Raw genomic sequence first — 20,164 nt, 5'->3', positions numbered from 1 at the left:
TTTTAGTTTTGTTTACTTTTGCAAAGACAAGGGGAATCACAAAAGAGTTGTTTCTTATTAAAATTTAAAATTGAAAATCTTCCCCTATTTCAATACTTAGTAAGGGAAAAATAAAAATTATCACAATTGATTCTCTTTTCCAAAAAGAAATAAAATAAAATAGATCCCCTGTCTGCGACTGTTTTAATAAAGACATTGCCACCCTTAATATCCAAGGAGTATTTCCAGACAGAATAACCTCTTTCTCTGTTCATTACTTCCAGGCATTTCATTATTGAAAATGCTAGCCAATTCCAGGACAGACACCTTCCTTCCAGAATTTATTATTGATGACTCTGTGAACCCTACAGCTGATAGTAGTCCCCGTAATAAAATTTATATAAAAAGGGTCCTCTTTCACAGTTAGTTGCGAAATATTTCAATATGAATTGTACAATAAACATCTAGAATCCTCTTTGGACAAATTACTTATATTATGACACCACGTCCGCCATTTTTCCCCGAAATGTAACACTCATTTTGAATTACTGCAGAAAACTAAGTAAAGCCTAGGTCAGTGAAGGAAAATTTTTAGAAAAAGATATTTTAAATTTAATGTCTTTCATTTCCTGAAAAATTTTGTGTAGAATTCTAATGAATATTTAGTTGTCCCATCTAAGTTGTGTGAACTGTTTAAACTGCAGTCAGAAAACAGTTACAAGTAAAGTTTATTTATCTAATCCTCGCTGGAGTTCCTCAAAGGATTATACCCGTTTAACTCCTCTATTTACGGGATCTTACTCCTTATCCCAATGCTTCAATTCATTGGTTAGTCGACGATACGGCCGTCCTATCCCACAATTCATATCCCGTACATACCATCCAATTCATTCAGTCTTATCTTTATATCCTCGAACCCTGGTTTCGCAAATGGAGGCCAAATTAGGTCTTTAATAAACCCTCTATCATTAGGTATTCTCTTCATTCTACTACCTGAACCACAATCCTACCCCTCCAGCCAATGAAAGGCCTCACGTGGAACCCCCATACAGGACATAAGCAATCCAAATTGATTTTAAAGAACATAAAGAAATTCTACACAGCCCCACTAACCCCAATCTGGTCAAACTGGCTTGTATACTGTACATGTTATAGCTGTACGCTCCAATCTTAATCTCATCCAATCTCTCCAATCGAAAATCCTACACATTCGTTAACGCACCAGCAATCAGACTACTGTTCACAATGACCTAGAAAATTTCCCTTTTTTTATTAGACTTGCCCAAATCCCCCGTTTCATCAAATTTCATTCCAAACTGTCCCAACAGTTCGTCCCAAAGTACTGTGTAGCGTCGAAGAGCTTGCAGTCACCTGATCGTATGATAGAAAAAGGCATCCTTCGAAGTCACTTCTTCTTCTTCTTCTTCTTAACTGGCGCTACAACTCGCATGCGCGAATCTTGGCCTCTTCTATCAAAGTTTGCCAATTGTCTCGGTCCAATGCTGCCACCATCCAGTTTCGGACACCAAGGAGAGTTCTTGCATCCTTCGAAATATCATCACTCCATCGCTACCTCGGTCTGCCCACTCGTCGCCTGCCACATACATTTTCTTCTATTATCTTGTGTAGTATTTCCTCGGGATTTATTCTGCCTACGTGTCCTGCCCAACGAAGGCGTCCAAGCTTCACCACACTCACCACGTCGATGTCCCTGTACAAACTCCTTAGTTCTGCATTACTTCTCCACCCCATGTTTCGCCATCCAAAATGGCTCCATAGATCCTTCGAAGAATTTTTCTTTCGAACCTAAGGAGAACAAGCTCGTCATTTTTGGTGGTGACCCAGCAACTCTGAGACGGACGTTAAGACGGGTCGGATAAGGGTCTTATAAAGCCTTATCTTGGTCGACCTGGAGAGTAAATGACTTTTCAAATGATGTTGCAAACCAAATTATGTCCTGTTAGCCAGCAGTATTCTTCTATTAATTTCACTGTGCACATTATTGTCGGAGTTCACCTGCGTGCCTAGATAAATAAAATTATCCACCCACTCGAAGGCGTAATTTCCGAATTGCACGGTATCCTGTTTCTGCTCCGCTCCAGAAGTGTTCATATACTTTGTTTTTGCTTGATTCACCTCAAGACCTATTTCTGTTGCAGCTATCTCCAAGTCGATGAACGCATTTTCGACCGCACCTCTTGATCGACCAATCAGATCTACATCGTCTGCATACGCCAACAGCTAAATTGTCTGTATGCTAGAGAAGTTACTTCTTCGTTATCCTGAATTAGCTGACTCATGATAGCCATTATTGCATGGCCATTATTGTGTTTATATATTGTACACAATTATAGTTGTTGCCAATACACAGCTGTAAATTAATTAAAGAGAGTTAAGCAAAACAAAAAAAGTGTAGTTAAATTGAACAATTAGCCTAGCTTTCTCTGTCTTTTCTACGTATTAAGTTACACGTAAGTCGACATAGTCAGCCTGAAGAAATACACCTTAAGTCACACCTCTACAACCAGTTAAAAGAAGAAAAAAAGAATTAGGTCTTTGAAGACTATATACCATCGTCACAGCTGATTATATACGAGGGTCGTTTGAAAAGTCCGTGCAAAGTCAGAGAGATAGCACCACTGGCGCGTGTCGAGGTTATGTTTAGTTAGTAGCATATCTTGGAAGAACACACACCAAGTTTCAGCCAGATCGGTCTATTTCTTTGTGTTTGGCATTGTGTTTGAATCGAGGAAGTCGAGTGATTTTCAAAAAATGGACGAAAAAGAATTTCGTGAGTTGATTAAACACTACTTTATGAAAGGCAAAACGCCTCAACAGACTAAAGAGAAGCTTGATAAACATTATGGTGACTCTGCACCTTCGATTAGAATAGTTTATAAGTGGTTTCAAAATTTTCGGAGTGGCCATATGGGCACAAGTGACGCTGAACGTTCTGGACGCCCTGTTGAGGTTACTACTCCAGAAATCATTGATAAAATCCATGATATGGTGATGGATGACAGAAGAGTGAAGGTGCGTGAGATTGCTAGTGCTGTGGGCATCTCGAATGAACGGGTACATAATATTTTGCATCAACATTTGGACATGACAAAGCTATCCGCAAGATGGGTGCCGCGATTGCTCACGCTTGACCAAAAACGAAATCGTGTGAAGTGTTGCAAGGACGGTTTGCAGCTGTTCCAGAAGAATCCGCAGGACTTTAAGCGTCGTTTCGTCACTGTGGATGAAACATGGATACATCACTACACTCCTGAGACCAAAGAACAATCTAAACAATGGGTTACCAAGGGGGAATCTGCGCCAAAAAAGGCGAAGACCGTTCCTTCGGCCGGAAAGACTGTCTTTTGGGATTCGCAAGGAATAATTCTCATCGACTATCTGGAAAAGGGTAAAACTATTACAGGTGCATATTATTCATCGTTATTGGACCGTTTGAAAACCGAGCTGCAAGAAAAACGCCCACGATTGGCCCACAAAAAAGTCTTTTTCTTTCACGACAACGCACCAGCTCACACCTCAGCAGTTGTGGTCGCAAAATTAATGGAAATAGGGTTCCAACTCGTTTCACATTCCCCCTATTCTCCAGACTTGGCTCCCTCGGACTATTATTTGTTCCCCAATATGAAGAAATTGCTGGCGGGAAAAAGATTTTATTCAAACGAGGAGGTGATTGCAGAAACGAATGGCTATTTTTAAGACTTGGACAAATCCTATTATTCGGAAGGGATCAACAAACTAAAGCAGCGTTGGACGAAGTGTATAAGCCTAAAAGGAGACTATGTTGAAAAATAAAAAAGGTTTACCCCAAAAAATTAAGTAGTTTTTATTTTTGCACGGACTTTTCAAACGACCCTCGTATGTAGTACGTCTCAGAGAACTCATCAACTGCATAGTCTTGGTGCATAGATTTGACTGTAAACATCAACAAAAATTAGGGAAGTAAAGTACAGTTTTAGGCTAGCAACCGGCTGACCAATCTTAGAAAGAGAGCAGTATAAGTCGGGTTGGCATCACTCCAAGAGGTAGACGTCAACTTCAGCGGTCATCGGAACTTCATAATTTATATGTTCGGGGTAACTATAATATTTCTAATGACATTCTCGAACATTTTTAATGACTAAAATCTTCGCCTTTTATTCCAGCAATAAACCAGTTTTTCAATGAGATTTACCACATTCATAACAGGCATCTCTCCTATTTTTAGAATTGGTGAAATATAAAATAATAAAACGCTGAAGTAAAAAGGGATGTTTTGTTGTATTAGTGAAAGATCAGATCTCCCAGCTATCCATACTGATGTTTAATTTTCGCATTTTTTAAAGGACTTATTGCGTAACATCACATATTGATATCATCTCGCCCACTATTTCATTTCCTTTTAAAAACAAAAAATAAAATTTAAAATGAAACGTGCAAAAAAAAAAAATTGTACGTGTAAAAGAAAGTTTTTAGCTGAGATCGAAACCATGGAGACCACGGTATGAAATATTTACTGGTAGCCCAGTTAGATGTTCCGCCCGCCATCTTTCCAACACCCCCCGCTGGTGGTTCACAGCCACATGGGACGAGTTTTAAGCCTACGGGAAGTGAATTGATGACCTCGCCATGGCTCAGATAGAGTTGTATATTATATTGAAAAGTTGAAACTGTAAAGCGAAAACTCTTGCTTCGTATTTTTTTAAACATATCGATATCTCTACTGACTTTTTCTTTTTCTTTCAAAAATAAATATATCCAAATTCATTCAACCATATTTTTAATATTCAAAGATTTATTAAGATATATATTTTGATCAAAAAGAATCTTTTACATGGCTAGAAGTATCATTTGTTTTCTTTTAACGTTCGCAAAATTTATAAAATAATATTATTAATTCTTATAGAAGATCAGCTTACGTAAGTAATAATATTTATTTATTTGATTTATAGGACTCACGTCCTGTCTCAAAAACAGTTGGGTACAGCATAAATTAATATAAATATATACAAACATAAGGACAATAAAAAATGAAAGAAACACTTTGTATATGTCATTGAAATAGGTCTAAGGAATAGCTCCTTTGTGGTATTTCATGGTATTTTTTAAGACCTTGGAAATAAGTAAAAAGATAAATAAAGCCAAAGTAATTAAAAAAGAAATAAAGTAAAAAACATAAATCAATTTTTAACTTATTAACTCCTCTCTTAAAGAGAAACATTCACACAGATAACAAAATACAGTTTTCATTACATCTCTACTGCACTGAGTAAACACAAAAGGTAAACTGAAAGAAGCTCTGTCCTGATACTTTTCACGGATACTAAAATATGCTGGACAAACCATGAAAATGTGGTACAAATCTTCTTTTAGAACATTACCACATAAAAGGCAATTACTGTTTGAATCTATCCTGTAAGCGCTATTTTTTAATTTTAATGAAAATGTGTATTTATTAATTGTCCTAAGTTGAGCAAATAAACGTGTGTATGAAATAGGTAATTGAGTAAGGAGATATTGTTGCGGGATCGAGCTATGGTTGAATACTTGAGGGTATAAAATACTACAAGTGGAGCTATGTAGTCTATCCAAATCCTGATTCACAAGAAAGTGTCTATATTTTTCCAAAGTTGGAGAAATCATTCGTGAGAAAACTTCAGGGTCAGATATTCCCAGCAGGCTAGACTCATCAAACTGATCTAATAAATCCTTCAATCGTACAACCCAATTGTACTTAGCAGACTTTCGGGAACAAATATTTTCACTTCCCTGCGTGCAGGACAACATTTTATCTAGGCATGCTCTAGGGTATCTATTGCTACTAGTATTAAGTAATTTGAGGTACCATAGTAAACTATACTTTAACACGTACCAACTAATGTGGACTGAGCCGGTCTCGAGACGAACAATATAATTCGAGGTATTTGTGTGCAGACGCAGAAGGCTTTTATAATAGTTCAAGTGACATTTTTCTAAAGCTTCTATGTGAGCAAGTCCCCAAATCTGGGCTCCGTATAGAATAGATGGTATAACGACTGCTTGATATAATTTCTCTCTCGAGTTCCAGTCCATGAGCCTTACGTAAGTATAAGCATTGGATATAAAATTAAAAATAAAAAAAAAAGTAAATTAAATGTTTATAAAAAGAACATTACGTCTTTTAAAATATATATATATTTTTTAACAATTATTATTATTTCTATAACGAAATTCTGACGTAAATTCCAGACATTTTGTTTAAACACGCTTCCTAGAACAACATTTTTTATTATTTTTTCTCCATCATGCTTCTGACAAGTAAAAAAATGAGAAAAAGATGACGATAAATGTCTAAATAAAAAAACGTAAAGCTGAGAAGTGATTATTGCAATGTAAATTCGCCTATTTTATTTAGGTAAATGTTTAACATTTTAAGTGTTAGTAACTCCAACAGAGTCTTCATTTCCCTTTAAAATTTCCTATCCCGTCTTTTTAGCCGTGGTTTCGTTAGATGCAGTGAATCTCCTCGGTCATATCCATTTAATTATGGTTTCCCTAATCCGACAGGTTTGGAATTTTTTCTCCTTCCGAAGATTCGAGGCTGTTCTTTGATATTATGTCCACTGTCTTCTTCGTCTCCTTCCTTCGTTGGCGCTGCGGTCCTGAAAGGATCTAGAACTCCTCAAAAATTCGTCACCTTCCTATCATCCCCCTCTTATCCATCTCAGATTCTTTACCATATCATTTCAAGCGCGAACAAATCCTGGCCTATCAAGATCTAGTCATGGTAACATGTTGCAATACTCCTGGATTATTTCATTATCTCTGGTAGCCTACTTTTTTAAAGGATGTCCTTCTTACTAAGTGGTCTCCAACATCGCACAGTTTCCACAGTTCGTTACTTGTGCAGCTACCTGTAATAAACACCATGGCGTCATACATTTTTCCTCTACACTTCCCTTTTCTATATCCTTCTTCTTTCTGTCGTCATGATCCAAGTAGGTAATCATTTCTCTAATGACCTCTTCTAGATTAGAAGCTTCGTCTTCTTCGTGAAACTGTTTACTAGGACACTTAACTTCAACTTTTGTTCAACTTATCGAAACCGATACCTTTACTGCTAGCTAATATTCTGTTTAATAAACCTAATTAAAATTTTTGATTGCATTTATAGTTCAGAAATATCAAAAAGAAAACAATTAAATTTTTAAATAAAACTAGTTTAACTTATATTTTAACTGGGGTTAAACCTGAGAAACTCATTGAGAGAGCTCTTGGGAGATATGCCACAGTCATTCAGGTCGAGGTCTTTGCTAATAAAACTTACGCTGAAGAAAATCTGCGAATGGATCTTAGAAATAGGGAGATTTGCATCTTTTCGAACAGTCTAGCTGCTCTGAAGGCCCTTATTTCCTTCAGAACCACCTCTTTCCTGGAATGTAAAAGGGCTCTGGAATAACTGGCTCGGCATAATTAAGTTCGACTGGAATGGGTGCCGGGTCAAGTGGGGATTAAGGGGAATGAATTAGCTGATCAACTGGCTAGGAATAGAGCTAGTACTCCTTTCATTGGCCTGGGACCAGTCCAAGGGTGCAGTTCGTGTGACTCTCAGAGATTGGATCCGAAGAGAACATGAAAAGAGCTGGGTGAAGTGTCCTGGAGTTAAACTCAGCAAGACTATGATGCCTTGGCTGTGTAAACAAAAAGCCAAAGAGACTCTGCGCTTGGGCAGAAATCAGATTACTCTGATTATACGCCTATTCACAGGGCACGGCAGGTTCAGAAATCACCTGTACAACAAGGTAGGGCTTATCAGCTCGGAATCGTTGTGCAGATTGTGCCAGGAATTGGGGAAACGGCCTCTCACGGATTGCGTTGCAATCGAGAGACTGCGCTACGATATCTTTGGCACCTTAAGACCAAAGGAGATTATAGCGCAGAAGGAAGTCCTTAACCTTTTTAGAAGGGGAGGTTTAATCTACTAGACTTAAAGGGGAAGGCACAATAAGCCTCTTGAGGCTGTGGTGCCACGGGACGGCATGGGTCTCGTCCCGCTTTTAAAATCTAATCTAATATAAATTTAATTTGTAAATTATATATGTATTATCAGTACTTTCAAGTTGTTCGAGTAAGTACAGTACTCATATCTTATACTTTATAATACTTTTTTTAATTTTATGTTTTACCTTAAACAAATTAAACATAGTTCACAGTATGACTTCACAGAAACAGGATTGGTCGCAACGCAAAAAAAGTTGAGGAACTAAGCATTAATTCCTTAAAAAATGAGAGCTCACGCAATTCATTTCAAATTAAGGATACATCTAAACTTATATCTTACTGGGTGGGAATTGGTTTAATACAGAACCAGAGAAAATTAGGAAAATTGAGACTCTGGCATTTTTGAGAAAGACTTCTACTTACAGCTAAACTTTTGGGAAAAACAAAATTATCGATTAGAGATTTTTAGTGTAATAAATAAAGTAGCTGAAATATTTCCTCTCTCATTTACCAAAAATTGTATTTACTTCAAGTTAAAATTGTTAATTCCTTAAGAATGGAGGAAGTGTTTTACTTTTTAATGATGTAGGAAAATCTTTTATACATTTCAACATAAGAAAGAATGAATAATGACTTCATTCCGCTTTTTTTTGTTTTTAGTAGGATAACAAATTCTAGGAGCGTTAATTATAATGGAGTTAGTTAAATGTGTTTGTTTATTCAACCTAAAGATTATAGTCATAGTATAAATGCTAATTTGGACAAAGTTTTTTAAAAAACTGTGTTAAGACAAGTGCTTCTTACTTTCCAAGGCTTCTGTTTTTTAATTACAAGATCTCATCCTACTGAGGGAGATCTCCTACCACTCATCTCAGTCCAGTGATGGAAGTTCGCACTTTCTACTCGCTGTTGTTACAGATAAAAATATACTTTCTGCTTCATAGTTTACTTAATTTAATTGTCTAATTATTATATTTAATTAAATAGTTTGGCCTGGGATTTTTTAAAATCTTTTATTGGAATTTACAACTGCAACGGTTGTTGCAACAAGCAAATGTGGTACCTGATAAAAGAAATACGTGAAAATCACGAGTGGAGAAGGCAGTGGTGTCACTCCAGTAACCTGCTCTTGCTATACTGCTCTCACGATAAGAGTAGATCACGAGAGACCATCTTCTCTTCAATCTCCTTAGAGGATTACCTGGTAATGTGGAGGAAGATAGGTGTTCTGTGAGAGAGGGTTAGAATGAGCTGCTGTAGAATGGAATGAAATTTGAGAAAACGAGTGTTAGCAAGGATCTGTAATGAAAGGGATTTTGAGGTCATTAGGGATAGTGAGGTTAGATACATAGAACGGAGCGTTAAGAAGTTTTCGAAGTATTTTTGACTGCAATCTCTGGAGCCGTAGGCCACAGTAAAATTCGTATTTTGAGTACGAGCAATTGAAAGAATGTAAAAAAATAACAATGTAAAAACCCGCAGCGGATTAGCAAGTGGATTGCACTTCATAAATGAAGTTGGTTGCGGTGAATTCCTAATATTTTACTACGACCAATTAAATTCCTTTTACATATATTTTACATAAAGAAGCATTCTTTTTCAATACTCTTGCTTTTAAAGAAAACTAACTTGATTGTAATTGACATCATATCAAGATTCCTCTCATAAATAACTGTCACTGTAGGACCACTAGCCAGCTAGAGACCTTGGCCTAACTGGCACTGACAGAATCTATTCTCACCTAGAACTGAATTGATAGCTCTAACTAACCATGGCTTACTCTGTAGCATATCTTACAAGGTAGTTTTTAAGATGTACTTTACAAAGCGTACTGGTGAATTTGTCCTTCCTTACATACCAGTAATAATAATGGTAAACTTCACCGTAACATAAGTTATTTCAGTCAAAAGTAAATGTTTTTAATTTAACTCACTTTACAAACTAAACTCTCGGCAAGTCACTATGGGCAAGTAAGTATATTCGTTTGAAATGTGTTCTGTGTGAAATATTTTAGTAGCTGCTTTAATTAGCGAATGAAATTCAAAAAGAACTTCCTTCGAGGACAATTCAAAGGGCGTTAGGAGTCAATGAGGAAGTCTGAACTTTTGGTTTCTGTTAATTATATATTTATTAAGCCTTAATTGTGTGGGTTGTATCTTTTATTTTGAAGTTGTCGCCAATTACGATAATTTGTCTAAATTAAGATAACTAGAGAAAGAATGAATAACGGCCATTTTCAGAAAAGCAAAGATTCAGTAATTTTTTATTAATTGTTTTGCTAAGCTTTCGAGCTTGGGACTACGTCATCTTCTGGGCTTAAGCATAGTAAGTAACTTTCTCAGAACAGAGTGTTTGAATACTTATTAAAAAAAAATAATAAAATTTAGAATCCTATCATTCAATATTTGTGAACAATCTCTGAAAATGGTTTGGCAATTTTTTTCCCCCTTTTTTTTAAATCTTTTATTGTAAAAGATTACCACTGCAGCAGTTGTTGCAACAAGCAAATATGGTATAAGAAATAAAAAAAAAAATCATGAGTGGAGCCACTCCAGTAACGTGCTTTGCTCTCACGATAAGAGTTGATCACGAGGCCATCTTCTCTTCAATCTCCTTAGAGGATTACCTGGTAATGTGGCGGAAGATAGGTGTTCTATGAGAGGGTTAGGATGAGCTGCTATAGAGGAATGAAATTTGAAGAAACGAGTGTTAGCAAGATCTGTAATGAAAGGGATTTTGAAGTCATTATGGATAGTGAGGTTAGATACATAGAACGGAGCGTTAAGAAGTTTTCGAAGTATTTTTTACTGTAATGTCTGGAGGCGTAGTGAGTTGGAATGGTTTAGTCGATCCCCCATACTTCGGTACCGTATGACCAAATAGGTTGCGGAAACAGTAGATATAAGAGTCTTTTGTTATGTAGGTTAAGTTTCGAGCGTTTGTCAAGTAGTCTGGCGAGAAGTTTTGTAGCGTTGGTTAGTTTCTAGTCTTTTCAGTCTAGTATGAGGATTCCATGTCAACCGTTTGTCTAGGTGCAGTCCAAGGTAGCGTACTTTGTCCACAGTTGGTATAGGGGTTTGGTTCAAGATGACAGGAGGTAGGATTTTCCGTCTTAGAGTAAATACTATAAACTTTGATTTCGTAACGTTAGTTTTGATTCTCCATTTGAAAAGCCAGTCCTGTAAGTGGTTGATGTGTGTTTTTAGAGTTCGTGTAGCGATAAGAGGATCGGAATGAGGAGATAAGATAGCTGTATCGTCAGCAAAGATGGAGAGGATGGTATTTGGGTGTTGAGGTATGTCTGCTGTATACAGGGTGTTCAGCATAAGACTACGGTAACTTCGGGAGGCGATTCTAGGCATCATTTGCAACAAAAAATTCCATATAAACTATGGCTCGATTCGGCTCCGTTTTATAGATATTTTTAATTTTATGTTTTGTCAAGGTGTTACTACTTTTTAGCAAAACGTTGTCTATATTTCTCAAACTATTAAAGCTAAAACAATTTCAATCAACTCATTAGAAAGAAGGTTAAATTTCCATTTAAATAAGCTAATTTATGTTTCAAAATAATAATATTAAGTATTTCACATTGTGGCCCAAACATAAGAAATAGCAAGTTTCTAATTTTTTCCTAAAACTTTGACTTCATTTTTCTCAAAAACATTTTATATGAAAAAACCGTGCACTATTCAGGAAAAACATCTACATACGATGTTTTTTCGAACGGTATACAATAATTGGGGTTATGTAAAAAATTGATGCAGAAATCTGTGATTAATAGCAAAAAAGTTGGCCTCAAAACAGCGTCGGCATTATGAAAGGAATTCACCTACCATAAGAATATAACAGATCTTTTTGAATATAGTTCTTAAATAAAATAATTATTAAATTACACGTTTGCGAAAACTCGTACTGGATTTGATGATTCTGATCTGTTATATTCTTATGGTAGGTGAATTCCTTTCATAATGCCGACGCTGTTTTGAGGCCTACTTTTTTGCAATTAATCAGAGATTTCTCCATCAATTTTTTACATAACCCCAATTATTGTATACCGTTCGAAAGGTGATCGTATGTAGATGTTTTTCCTGAATAGTGCACGGTTTTTTCATATAAAATGTTTTTGAGAAAAATGAAGTCAAAGTTTTGGGAAAAATTAGAAACTTGCTATTTCTTATGTTTGGGCCACAAAGTGAAATACTTAATATTATTATTTTGAAACATAAATTAGCTTATTTAAAAGGAAATTTAACCTTCTTTCTAATGAGCTGAATGAACTTTCTTTAGCTATAATAGTTTGAGAAATATAGACAACTGTTTGCTAAAAAGTAATAGTACCTTGAAAAAACATAAAATTAAAAATATCTACAAAACGGAACCGAATCGAGCCATAGTTTATATGGAATTTTTTGTTGCAAATGATGCCCAGAATCGCCTCCTGAAGTTACAGTAGTCTTATGCTGAACACCCTGTATAGAGGACCTAGGACACTGCCCTGAGGAACACCAGCTCGAGCTAGACGGATATCAGACAAAATTTAATGCCGAAAAAGTAACATAATCAATCATTAAAAGGTGTGATTTTTTTGGCGCGCTTTAACTCCCTTTTTTTTGTGGAAAAATATTAATGATAAAAGAAATAAAAGTTCTGAAATTCCTCCATACAAAAGCCAAAAATATATATTCCATGCCGAGAGAGTTCTTTTCATATAATCTGGAGAGAGATTTTAAATAACGTGTTCTATCTCCGATAAAGCTAAAATTCCTGCTTTTTTTAATAAAATATCTCTTTAAATTCTACTTTCCATTAATGTAATTCTAAAAAGGTTAATTAAAAAGTTATATTTATAATATATGATATATAATACTGTCATATTAAACTTGTCATCCTCTTCAATTATCTGTAATTAACAAGTCAATTTGAGTGTCATATTAATTTTTTAATGCAGAAAATAAATTAACATGAACAACTTTACCAAATACGAGGGTCGTTTAAAAAGTCCGTGCAAAAATAAAAACTACTTAATTTTTGGGGGTAAACCTTTTTTATTTTTCAACATAGTCTCCTTTTAGTCTTATACACTTCGTCCAACGCTGTTCTAGTTTGTTCATCCCTTCCGAATAATAGGATTTGTCCAAGTCTGAAAAATAGCCATTCGTTTCTGCAATCACCTCCTCGTATGAATAAAATCTTTTTCCCGCCAGCCATTTCTTCATATTGGGGAACAAATAGTAGTCCGAGGGAGCCAAGTCTGGAGAATAGGGGGTATGTGAAACGAGTTGGAACCCTATTTCCATTAATTTTGCGACCACAGCTGCTGAGGTGTGAGCTGGTGCGTTGTCGTGATGAAAAAGGACTTTTTTGTGGGCCAATCGTGGGCGTTTTTCTTGCAGCTCGGTTTTCAAACGGTCCAATAACGATGAATAATATGCACCTGTAATAGTTTTACCCTTTTCCAGATAGTCTATGAGGATTATTCCTTGCGAATCCCAAAAGACAGTCGCCATAATCTTTCCGGCCGAAGGAACGGTCTTCGCCTTTTTTTGGCGCAGATTCCCCCTTGGTAACCCATTGTTTAGATTGTTCTTTGGTCTCAGGAGTGTAGTGATGTATCCATGTTTCATCCACAGTGACGAAACGACGCTTAAAGTCCTGCGGATTCTTCTGGAACAGCTGCAAACCGTCCTTGCAACACTTCACACGATTTCGTTTTTGGTCAAGCGTGTGCAATCGCGGCACCCATCTTGCGGATAGCTTTGTCATGGTCCAAATGTTGATGCAAAATATTATGTAGCCGTTCATTCGAGATGCCCACAGCACTAGCAATCTCACGGACCTTCACTCTTCTGTCATCCATCACCATATCATGGATTTTATCAATGATTTCTGGAGTAGTAACCTCAACGGGGCGTCCAGAACGTTCAGCGTCACTTGTGCCCCATATGGCCACTCCGAAAATTTTGAAACCACTTATAAACTGTTCTAATCGAAGGTGCAGAGTCACCATAATGTTTATCAAGCTTCTCTTTAGTCTCCTGAGGCGTTTTGCCTTTCATAAAGTAGTGTTTAATCAACACACGAAATTCTTTTTCGTCCATTTTTTGAAAATCACTCGACTTCCTCGATTCAAACACAATGCCAAACACAAAGAAATAGACCGATCTGGCTGAAACTTGGTGTGTGTTCTTCCAAGAGATGCTACTAACTAAACATAACCTCGATACGCGCCAGTAGTGCTATCTCTCTGACTTTGCACGGACTTTTCAAACGACCCTCGTAGTAATGAACCTTGCTTTTCAATAAATTTTATTTTCTTCATTTGCTGTGAAAATGAAATTATTTCGATCGAAGGCTCAAATTTCAACCCATTATAAACTTAGTTTAACGGGAATTGACTAGAAAAATAAAAAAAGGCATCCCCTGTAAATTTTTAGCCGATTTTTGTGTTTTATTATTGTTGAATCTTCTAAAAAAAAAAAGATATATTCAATCGATATATTAATGATATTTCTGATAAATAAAATACATTATTTGAAACTGAAAGTGCTGCCAACCGTATTCTGGATGTTGATGAATCGTTCGTAGAAATTTCGGATTTATTTGACAATGATGGCGGCCCGCAAAAAAATTGTGTTCTAAGCAATCTAAATGATTTTCATGGTTGCTTTTAAATTTCTAATGATTGTATTCCTAAAATAGAATACAGTTCTTCAGAATTAATGAATATCGATTGGAGTTTTTTTTTGGCTATTTTTTTTAAACTAGAATTCTAATTTAACAAATCCATGAAGTATTTCTTTGATTATTGGGCACAGGTGGCTGTAATTACTACATCTTTGTGATCTCTCTTAGTTTAGAAAAGCAATCTGACAATATCAGCACGCCTTCAACCCAATATCTGACCTTTTTTTCTTTTTACTTTTTCTCGCCAATAATTGAACATTTTTTTTCCATTTCTCCCAAAAAGTAGCTAAAATATGAGCAATTATTTATATTTAGAAGAAGCTCAGAACTAAAAAATGTATTCTTACTTTTATTGATTAATGAATACAACAAATTTGGGAAGAAGATGAACCAAAAAAATAATTCAGAATTTAAGGGAGGATGAACTTGGTTATCACTAACGTAAAGAATCTGTGGCAAGATCTAAAACAACTTTCTCTAATCTCATTTAAGTAAAGTATTTTTTTAAATTTTTTTTTAAATCAAATTTATTTAGCAAAGAGAAGTAGTCCAAAGTTAATGAGTCCGTAAATTACACTTAATAGCACTTTAGAGAGAAGTTTAACCCAGAACTTTTCTTAAAATGCATTTTTTCTAGGGAAAATGTTGTAAATACAAGTTACAGGATTCACATTTTTTGCTACGAACATTTAGAATATTTTTAAGAAAACAATTAATGATTGATTTAGTAGGCATTTACGGGGTTACCTGATTTTGTCTTAAAATTTAAATAATAAATAAATATTTATATAAATAATAATTAAATAGAGTAATAAAATAAACGTTAATTATTTTTGTTTTATAAGATTCACGACAATTTGTAGTAAACATCTTTAATTTTGGGAGGTTACCCAAAAACGGATCCCTTCTCTTATTAACACTGAGAGAAACTAAACAAAAATTATAACAATAATTTTCTGTTATTTAATATCTTACATTTAGTCATATTTCATTTATGTTCATGTTACTTATTTTTTGTTAGTTAATTTATTATTTAAAAAAGTGACGAACAAGATGGCACTGCAAAAAATATTGCAACAAAAGATAATGTTATCAGAAATATATGGTTATCTTAAAAACAAATGATTTTCAAAATAATTTAGAAAATAATATAACTAAAAGTATTCATGATTCTTGGAGTTAAAAATAAAAATTCAGTAATAAATATTTAAGTCTTCGGCCTTTTGTGCATCACTCAATAAATATACAATAAGAAAAAATATACTGGCTAAATATACGTACTACAAAAAATATATACTACAACCGGAAAGAACATGTTATTATTACTTGACTTAAGGCAAACTATCTTTGATCATTGATATTTCTATTATCGAAAATGATGATTCTCAAAGACAAAACTTTAAAAATCATGAATTTAAATAAAAAGCCTGTAAAGATGATTAAAGAAGGGTGAAATTTTAAACATGAATAAAGAGAATAAAAAACGAGACCATTAAAAAGTGGTTATCAACAAATCCAAAAAGTGAAAAGAGGTTAACGAATGAAATATTTTTTAATGGATATTAAAACCCCAAGATTGTTTTTTTCAACGTTTATTTTAAATATTATTCAAATTTAGTTGGGAGGAAAAAAAGCAAGCCCGAAATCATTTTTTTAGTTGTGACATTGATAGCTGAAATATTTATGAATAATAATAGAGGTCTACAAAAATAAATAAATTATAAATAAAATAAAAATAAAAAGTACGCTACCTATCGTCTCGGAGTGGGCAGCGATCGCAGACACTAGTAGTACGAGCAGTAACGGCTCCATCGGAGATTGGATATGGACTGAAGGGTCGGTTCACTAGCGTGCCGACGTACTGTGTTGTTTTGGGGGTGGCAGTTTGTGGCAAAGGCGACTCTGGCGCCGCGCTGTTCTCTCGCCCCTCAACGGCGGAACCAATCTAACATGAGGGTGGGAGTGATAAGAAGGGAGGCGGCATAATATAGAGGAGTAAGAGGCGGCTGGGATTGTCCGCCAGCAACCCCTCTTTCATTCTACTTCTTCTTGTCATATAAACTCCGATCATCAACAGCTGATGTTGAGCGATTCACACCATCTATACACACACACACACACACACACATTAGCACAACGCTCCATATCTATATATATATATTAATAACTAATCCATAACAATACGCTATCTATAATCCTTTAGGATGGATTAAATCCCATCCCTGTTCTTCCAAAATTTCGACGTCCAACTCACACCAATAAGGCGGACCTGCTGAACAATTCACTCACTCATTAGGATTGAATTGCCTGCAATGTGTATATGAGGCCGCGAGCCGTTAATTGTTCATAATTAGAATTGAAGTCAATTAGGATATTGCCATTGAATTGGCAAATTTGTGGCACTCCGTTTTGCGACGGCACTTCATTCAAACAAGAGATGAAATTGTTTCTAATCAGATGACCCCCTAATGCTAATTATACAATTCTTTATTAGCTATTTTTAAATTGATTAATCTATATTTACTTGACATGTGAGTAATTCTTTTACTCTTAAAATTCGAGGATTGTTTGAATGCAAAAAAACAAAGTATTAATTTTTTCTTCTAAACATTCCGTATTGCAATTTAATAAACTAAATTTCCTTGGGACTATTTTTTTGCAAAAATAAGTCGCTAAAACCTTAAAAGTAGAGGGAATTGAATGTCAGGTCGGAGATTGATCGACTGCCGTATCATTCGACGAAGATGTATACTGAGGCACTCGACGAATTGGATTGTCAGATGTATAAGTATTAGATAAAGGTTGCTCGCCAGGGATAAGCTCTTGGGGAATGTTGGCCAGGAATGGAATGGACGAAAGGGCTACTTCATACATCTAGGAAACAAAAATCTATTAGAAACACAAAATCAGGGCCGGATTTAGATGAAAAGAGGCCCTAGGCTATTCCACTTATGAGGCCCTCATACAAACGAACAGACCCCAATGAGCCGAACGCGTTGATCTTAACCAATACATTATTATGTTTGTTTATTAGTCATACGCGTAGAATTTCTCCTTATTTTCGGTTCAGTGTTTTGGTGTTCACTGTTTTTAGAATAGTGTAATTTTAATTCAGCTAACAGTTTGAATGTAGAGGCCCTCTTGATCTAGGCTGAAGCCTAGTTAGCCTATAGGAAAATCCGGCCCTGCACAAAATATTTAAAACTTTGCTTGCCTTCAAAGAATATTGCTATTTTTTTTTTTTTTTTTTTAACCTGAATTGCATCACAGGCCACAAATAAAATATTTTTTAAAAAAAGCAACACCCACCTAGCAATCAGATTGGACGCACTGCCTGGGCCGCATGGATTTGCTTCAAATCGTGTCAGCATACATAAAGTTCTCTTTCAACAGTATTTTATTTATTTTTAAACATAATCCTTGGTAAAAAGTATTGGCAAATACGTTTCAAATTGAACTAAACGTTTCCTTCTAAAAATGTGACAAAAACCAATTAACTTGAACGTTAACCTAATGTTCGACATTTTTGTTCTGGTTCTCCAGTAGCTAATTTAAAATAACCCTTACAGACTCCTCATATTTGTAGAGAAAAACCTCAGCCAAATGTTATTCAATTGGGACAAGAAACTTTGAAAACAATAGCTTTCTAATGAATGCCATTTATCTACCTTAACAACATGTTTCTAAGGTCTTCTAAGGTTCATTTAAGACGAACAATCGATTACGTGCCAACTTTATTTTTGGCCTAGAATTATCAGTGAATGTTTGAACAAAATTAGAGTGGGATTTTTCAAATTTCTGAACATGAAATTGAACCATGGTGTCATAAAATACAAATGTACAGAAAGTTTCAACGAATTGTAAATTTTTTTGAGATATTTTTAGACAAAAAAAACTTACGTATAACTAGTTTTTGAGACTCGAAGAATCTCAAAACATGGATTTGAAGTGATAACTCAATTTTGGAAACTTGGCATTCTCTCAATACTTTCCATATTTAGTAAGAAAAAGCAAAAAACAACAATAATCATGTTCTTATGCAATGAACTCCTTTATATTAATTTATTTTTGCATACAAACACATCCGTTTCTTACTGTAATTATGGCAGCAAGTCACAGGGAGGAAATGAGTTGTTCTCATCGTGTAAAATGTACCTACAAATATTTAAAGGAAAGAAAATCTTCGTTTTGCCTCTCTAAAGCATTAGCCAATTCTTTCTGACGACTGGAAATTTACCAAATGAATATACTTACACCCTGAGCATTTCGAGAATGAGTCTAGAGACTCCAGAGAACAGATGTTTGGAAGTCTTTTAACAGCACGCGTCCTCAACTCTTGTTAGACATACTCTCTACAAGTTTAACCGAAACGAATTATAAATTATTAATATTTTAAGACACTAGAAATATATTTTACAACTTTTTTTAGTTGAGGATTTGCTTAAAAATAAAATACATATTTTGAATCAGCAAGTGAGTCAGCGAGTCAGTAAGTATAATGCTGAACGATAACGTAAGTGGAATCGAAATCTCTGTCCAACACTGAATAGTCTACCTCTAATGATGGAAGAAACTTCGAAACCGGTTCAAGGATACAGTAAACTTGCGTGCTACAACGATTAAAATCATAGATAGGATCCAACACTACGGATCTAACCTCACTTTCAACATAAGTTTTTACTTGTAAGAATAAAAAAGTGTGTTAAAAATTGATAATTGTACCTCATTATCTGTCAAACAAATTTAGTATTCCTGTTCCATTACAGGGTGATAAAATGGGGGCTAGCTGCTAGACGAGTGTGTGAGTTACATTGTTGGCCACTTTATAATATGGGATGGAATCATATAATGCATATGTGGTTTCCCCCCTTAGTTGCATGGTGAGTAAAATGCATAACATCTGCAGGGGAGTAAACGTAGTGTCCTGTACCAATTGTAGGGTCCCCAACCACATTAACCAGTAAGGGAGCTATCAATTCTGTAGGTCTCAGTTGATTACCTAGCCGGAATAAGTTTCAACATGAATGGCTAGAAGGTCTCTAGTAAATTAGTTGGTATAAAGTATAGTTTATTAAAATTTTATCAACATTTATTGAATCCTTCATTCGAAGCTTGTACCAATTTATTTAATTCCAATCTTTTTTGTTAAAAATATGTAAGATGGTTTTCAAAAACAGATTTTATTATTCTGTAAAGAATATAATTTTATTAATAAATAAATACAAAACATTAATAAATACATACATAAATAATTAAAACAATAAAATACCTGTAAAGAATAATAAAATCACTAGTTATATTTCACCGTCGTTAAACACTATGAAAAACTGTAACGTAAACACTCTAAAATGACGCTAAACCTTCCTAGACTATAACCTAACCTTCAGGCTGTGTGGCGTTGTCGGCAGCCTCCTCTGATGGCACTTTTACAAACATTTTTTCACAAATTACCCAGATGTCTCTTGTGAATCACTCAATGGTCTCTTTTACTGCAATTTAGGTCATAAAATTATCTTGAAGG

The 20,164-nt window shown here is 35.1% G+C and overlaps 1 protein-coding gene and 1 long non-coding RNA gene across 5 annotated transcripts in view; one reads left to right on the top strand and one right to left on the bottom strand.

The window, feature by feature from the left end:
• LOC141457689 (uncharacterized) overlaps nucleotides 1-2,365 on the top strand; it is a 58,606-nt gene extending 56,241 nt beyond the window's left edge. For both annotated transcript variants that reach the window (XR_012460452.1, XR_012460453.1), the window contains exon 3: nucleotides 2,139-2,365. This is a non-coding gene — a long non-coding RNA (uncharacterized lncRNA). The remainder of the gene's footprint in view (nucleotides 1-2,138) is intronic.
• Nucleotides 1-16,561, bottom strand: part of LOC141458632 (neurotrimin-like) — a 747,333-nt gene extending 730,772 nt beyond the window's left edge. For 2 of the 3 annotated variants that reach the window (XM_074136886.1, XM_074136887.1), the window contains exon 1: nucleotides 16,395-16,553. In XM_074136886.1, the coding sequence (XP_073992987.1) occupies nucleotides 16,395-16,455 (61 nt within the window). In that variant the 5' untranslated portion in view covers nucleotides 16,456-16,553. Of the gene's footprint in view, nucleotides 1-16,394 lie in introns of all 3 variants that reach the window. The other variant, XM_074136888.1, reaches the window with a different exon arrangement.
• Nucleotides 16,562-20,164: the final 3,603 nt, after the last annotated feature.

This window comes from Rhodnius prolixus, unplaced genomic scaffold (genome assembly GCF_049639745.1).
Source record: "Rhodnius prolixus isolate KJV_2025 unplaced genomic scaffold, Rpr scaffold_5, whole genome shotgun sequence".
In the NCBI taxonomy this organism is placed as follows: domain Eukaryota; kingdom Metazoa; phylum Arthropoda; class Insecta; order Hemiptera; family Reduviidae; genus Rhodnius; species Rhodnius prolixus.
Note: the sequence above shows the minus strand (reverse complement) of the source record. Positions and strands in the feature narration are given on the sequence as shown.